The sequence below is a fragment of the Atta colombica genome, unplaced genomic scaffold (assembly GCF_001594045.1).
Source record: "Atta colombica isolate Treedump-2 unplaced genomic scaffold, Acol1.0 scaffold82, whole genome shotgun sequence".
NCBI classification, from domain to species: domain Eukaryota; kingdom Metazoa; phylum Arthropoda; class Insecta; order Hymenoptera; family Formicidae; genus Atta; species Atta colombica.
In genome coordinates, this window is record NW_017259575.1 from 516,266 (window position 1) to 522,022 (window position 5,757).

Consider the following 5,757-nt stretch of genomic DNA (forward strand, 5'->3'; position numbering starts at 1 on the left):
AATAATTGTGCATCCGTGAGAGATAAATTGCTTCTGGGAGAGCCAATTTTATGGCATTGTGTTTAATAAGAATTACATTATCGGCTTCTTCCACTCGACCTTTTCACGAAGTAATGTAATTTTGATTAAAAATCATCCCTTGCCACGTGCTTGAGCGTAATTACTTTCTGAGAGTTTCCTCCCACGAAGTTTGAAGTTTGAACTTTCTAAGGTCTTAACACTCTCATCGAAATTCTCTCAGAAAAAAACTTATTTAAGTTTAAGAATTTTAATTTGTTAAGTAGATATTTTATCTCAATTACAATCTCATAACACTTCAATCACAATCTCAAACATTTCAATCCTTCGTTGTAGATATAATCATAATGAATTTCCCGAACGAAAATAACTCGCATAGTTTAAGTTTTTGATGCACAACTGTCAGACTGTTATATCATTACCGATCGCGAACGATTGTCATTAATGTTTCATCACTTATGTAAGACACAGTGTACGTGCTCGTATATTTAAGATATATTAAAGATACGGTATATCGAAGAAAGCCAAGATACGCATAACAGCATATACATGCATAGAGTAAGAGAACCTTAACAAAAGGTTCAGCAAAATAGCTACAAGAGGAAGCTCAATATTTTAGAAATAGGTCGGACAAAAGCTCATTACTTGTTCACACGAGGAGAGGATGTGCCTCGAATGTATAGTTAGGAAAAACGATAGAAAACGTAAGAAATCCGATTAAATCGTAGCCTGGTGAGAATTCTTCATCAGGCGATTTTTCAAAATTTTTATGTGAATTTCAGAATTTTTCAGAATTTCATATGTATTTTTATAACTTTTTAGAAAATATTTATCAGATTTGTTATATAAATTGAAAAATTTTTCACATATACCGAGAAAGTTTAGATTTTTTTCTAGAATTCTTCATGTACATGAAGTTTCTTAAATATTCTAAAAGAATCTTCATTTTATCATTTCTTAAGAAAACTTATAAAATATGAAAAAGTTTAAGATATTTTTTCAAAAATCTTCATAGATTTAAAATATGACAAATTCTTAAAAATATAACATAATTTCCTTCATCATATTCATGAAAATCCGATTACGTTATTTAGGATCAATAATCACAAAACTTTAGAGGAAGTAAAATAGTCAAATATTATATATAAGATGTTACAGTTTGAAAAGTTTAAAGATAATATTCGATCGTAGATCATTCAGAGAACCTTAATACTTTTCAGTCATTTAATTATATTTTTCTTAATAACGACGGTTCAAATCCAAATAGAGGAATAATTAAATTTTCCGAGTACATTAATTATATCAATCACGTTCTGATTATTGCATTTTCTCCAAGCGGATCAACGGTACGCTTGACACATATAATGAATTATCCAAATGTGATAAAGTTACGAGATACACAAATGGAAATCTGATTGTTCGTCATGCAGAAGATTCGAAATTCGCTCCCTTATACACGGGTCTCGATGATTATCTCGGTGCTCGTGATCACGCTCGGCGCGTTGAAGCGAGAGTAAGAGATTCGAAAAGGATAAGAAAGGAAAGAAAAATGACAGGCTATATTCTGCGCGTAAGAACTCGCGACGAAGGAAAGATAGAAGTGCCCGCGGAAAGGATGATTTAGGCTTTATCAAACGAAGGGTCTGCTGATGCGACGACAGTGACGCGACACCGGCGGTGATGCGACGGCGGCGGCGGCGGCGGCGGCGGCGGCGGCGACGGCGGCGGCGACGACGACGACGACGACGACGACGACGACAACGACGACGACGATGACGACAACGATGGTTCCTCGTCGACAACGACGACGATGACAGCGACGACGGCGGCGACGACGGCGGTTCGGCGGCGAGTGTGACCGTTCAATCGAGGAAGCCCGTCTTAACGAGTTTCTCGAGGAAGAACTTGACGTCGCCTAGCTCGGAGTCCTTGATACCGATAGATTTCAGCATGCCCAGGTCGCCATTCTCCACCGCCATGAAAACTGAACGCAGGTGCTCGAGATCCGAGCGCATTAAGTGTAGCGCTGCGCCAAAGTCCTCGATCGTTTGCGATTCTGACGGCCGAAACAGATAGTCAGAGGCCAAGTCGTGGAATCAGCTCATTCAATGATAGAATAGCAAGAAAATCTTTTTCTAAATTCAAAGTTCTTGTATATCATCGCGTCAATTAAACAAGATAAATGTTTGTTTGACCGACATTTTTTACATGAAGATAGATTAAAATATTTGCGATTTCGTTTTATAACGAAACGCGGCAATATTGCTGCTTTTAATAGATTTCCGATATACGTGGAAAAGATTTCACGTGAGACATCGGAGAAGTCGAACAGTTCTATTCGATCTATTTGGTGTCGCGTTCAGTAGCGCGAAGTGTCATATATAATTCTAATTCTAAGAAACTTACCAGACAGCGCGATGGCCACTTTTTCTACACCACCGAGAGGTTTTAGCGTATCGCGTGCTTTGGTTCCGAATAACTTCTCTAGGTAATTGGGACCGTGACTGGCTAGCAGAGATTGCAAAAAACTCGCAGTTTCCTCTACGGGCGGTCGTTTGGCTGTAACGGCAAAAAAGCAACATTCCATAAAAATTACTACATCGCTATAATAAAATAAAACAAAATAAATGCAAAGTGCATAATGACTCCCACTATGTCGGGGATCAATAGCACGTGTTCATAAACATTATTTAAATAAATTGGAATTTTCTCCAAATCTCAAAAAAACAAATAAATAAATAAACATGGGTATATACAAAATGTTGATTAATCAATATTTATTACGAATAGAATGGTAGAAAGTGAAATAAAAGATCACGTTTTACGTGACTCAAACGAGTGCAACAGCAATTCCTCTCTTATTACAGCTGCCTAGTGCAATTTCACGGAATATCGTCGAGTGTATCCACACCCTGCGGTATCCACCCTCTCATATGTACATACATAACAAATGTAAAATTTACGTCAGTAGATATTTATAAAATAAAATCTACTAACCAAATCACGAGATAATCCTACGTAAAAAGAGATATAAATTATATTAAAAGCGTAAAATAGATTAAAAATGAGATCATACGTTTTACTGCAAATCAGTTTGTTTATCATAGTTAGAACAAGATACGTAATTAATAATGCTAAATGAGTCGCACTGCCGATTAGATCTAATTAATTAATGAATTCAAAATTATGCTTACCTGCGGTACACAATCTTGAATCCTCGTCGTATCCGTCCTGACAGTCGGGTGCTCCGTCGCAGAGATACTGTATCGAGATGCAAATACCGTCGCCTGGACACTTAAACGGTTCGTACGGATGGCAAGCCTCTGAAACGCACATAATAAATTTTGAACGAGCAAGATAAATAATTTGAAAAAAGTAAGAAATTAAAAAGTAGGAAATTGTAAAATTCACACAAAAATATTACTAAGCACTGAGATCCGAGTGTAGTCTTCTTCGCTTATTTGAATTAAACTTTTCTCGATTTAATAATGAAAAAAATAATCAGAGGAGAGTAATCTGAGGAAAGTAATTTGAAGAAAATAAATTGAAAAAGTAAGCTCGAAACGTATGCTGTTTCCAAATAATCAGAAGTGTGTGTGTGTGTGTGTGTGTGTGTGTGTGTGTGTGTGCGCGTGTGCGTGCGTGCGTGTATAAGCACTCAATCTTATTCTGCGAAAATGAAAGTTCGAAAAAAATCAATTACGTTCGCCGGTGGGACGGTCGCGAGAGTCACCGGATGATTAAATTACAACGATAACGTATTAAAGTGAGGGATCCAAAACGGAATTAATAAACACGACATAGGTAATGCGACAGCACGCTTCGTGCGAGAGGCTTTCGGAATAATTGAGCAAACACGCGATCGTATTGTTCACAACGCCTACAATAGCAGGCGCGCATAAGTTAACGATCCTGAAAAATCAATTAATCAAAACGCTTAATCTGATAGAACTGCAGGAATAATCGTAAAGCATATTGATTGTTCCTTAAAATCCTCCTCGTAAAATCCTCCTTCCTTCGTCGCAAAGTTTTCCTCGCAATTAAGTCTCCCTATAAGTCTTTCTACACAAGACAGTAAATATTGTCAAATTTCATAAAAGTCATTCGAAAGTCAACATTTTTATATATTGACTCTATTAAAAAGAAGAGCAAAATTTTTCTACATTAAGCCTCTTAAAAAAAAGCAATTTTCTTAGATCCCTTAGAACATCTGTCTGAGAAGCATATTCTGTTTATTATATAGAAAAGTTTTACGCGAAAAGCTGTATTTCTGTACTTTTACCGGTCTCTTGGAGAAAATGTTTTATACACAAGATTTTATTCGTATGCCCCACTGAAACGAGAAAAACATGAGTAATTTAATACTCATGCATGTATTTGACGACGTATATTTAAATCGAATGAAAATTTTTATCCGATAAAAAATAATCCTCGTGAAACAGAAAATATATTGTGCAACGGTTGTTCTCGGCGATCGATTGTGTAATATCGTGTCACATTCGTTATACGATCGCCCACGTTCATTTCGCACGTAAACTTAATTTGCACCGCAAACACAGAATATACTGTGTCCATAAAGCATCCTGTGACAGTCAATTTTGATCATATTGAGAATTCGATATCTACGTATCGAACCACTGCGCACCGGCGGTGTCCTCAGCCATCAGCGTTATTAAATTATCACGCACATACGTCACATTCTCTTTTTCATCCGTAGTGTTTAGATAGGGCGTTTTTTACGTGTTTCAGGCAAATATTTCACCAATGAGAAATCTACCCGGAGTCATATCCGGATCGCGTCATCTGTCTCATATCAAGGATTGCTGCATTAAGTTTAAACCGGGAGATATTATTAAATTGCTGCACGAGCGTGAGCGTCGCAATTTTTCTCACATGTTTAGATAAGACTCCCACGTATTCGTGGGCGTTTCTCATCAGAGACGTTACAAATATTTTACCGATCGACATCGAGCGATGATTCCCTGGAGAGTAGCCATTATCCCCGCGGGACCTCGATGCGTTCCAAATAAAATAGATTCGTGGAGGAAAAATTAAAAAATAAGATTATGCCTTTTTACAGATGGGAGATACCTAGACAGGTTTTAATGAATGTTAAAACAAGCATTTCGATCGGTAACTATTACTTTGAACTTTTATTCTCTATACGCACGCTGTAGAAAGAGTTTTTATAATATAAACTTTTTGAAACTTCATTCGCGCGTAGGAGTTCTCTCCATATAAGATATGAGTTACAAACAGAGTTTAAAAGCGAGCTTAAATCCACTCGAAGAGAAAGTTTCTACAAATTCTTCTCATCATCTCGCTGACGACCGAAAGATGAAAAATAAATAGAAACTTATTAACTAAGCATTTTATTTCTAAAAACAATTTCTGTTTCATTAAATTTTCGAGGACATGTTCTATCTCTCATTTGACCTCTTACTCATTTCTTATTTTGATTGGAATCCGCAGGAAAGAAAAATGACTTATTATTTCTCGACGTTATTCTGGAAAATGTATATTAAAATGACATAAAATGGGAAAAATTCTGCAAGAGGTAATCAAAAGGATTGACTAAAAAATCAAATAAGATAGGAAGAATATTAGATATAATATTTTTTATATCAAACCGTCGTGAGAGAGATAGAAATTATACTGCAGTGGAAGGGGGGTTTAAATTTTATTCTAGTTAGTGCGGTATTATTTTTTTTTTTTTTTTTTTTTTTTTTTTAAAAAAAA

The 5,757-nt window shown here is 36.2% G+C and overlaps 1 protein-coding gene across 1 annotated transcript in view; it reads right to left on the reverse strand.

Moving 5' to 3' along the window:
* Nucleotides 1-1,816: 1,816 nt before the first annotated feature.
* Nucleotides 1,817-5,757, reverse strand: part of LOC108692739 (IDLSRF-like peptide) — a 7,172-nt gene continuing 3,231 nt past the window's right edge. Inside the window, exons 2-4 of the mRNA XM_018201139.1 lie at nucleotides 3,213-3,341; nucleotides 2,425-2,577; nucleotides 1,817-2,074 (exon numbers count right to left, since the gene is read on the reverse strand). Coding sequence (XP_018056628.1) covers nucleotides 1,881-2,074; nucleotides 2,425-2,577; nucleotides 3,213-3,341 — 476 coding nt within the window. The 3' untranslated portion in view covers nucleotides 1,817-1,880. The remainder of the gene's footprint in view (nucleotides 2,075-2,424; nucleotides 2,578-3,212; nucleotides 3,342-5,757) is intronic.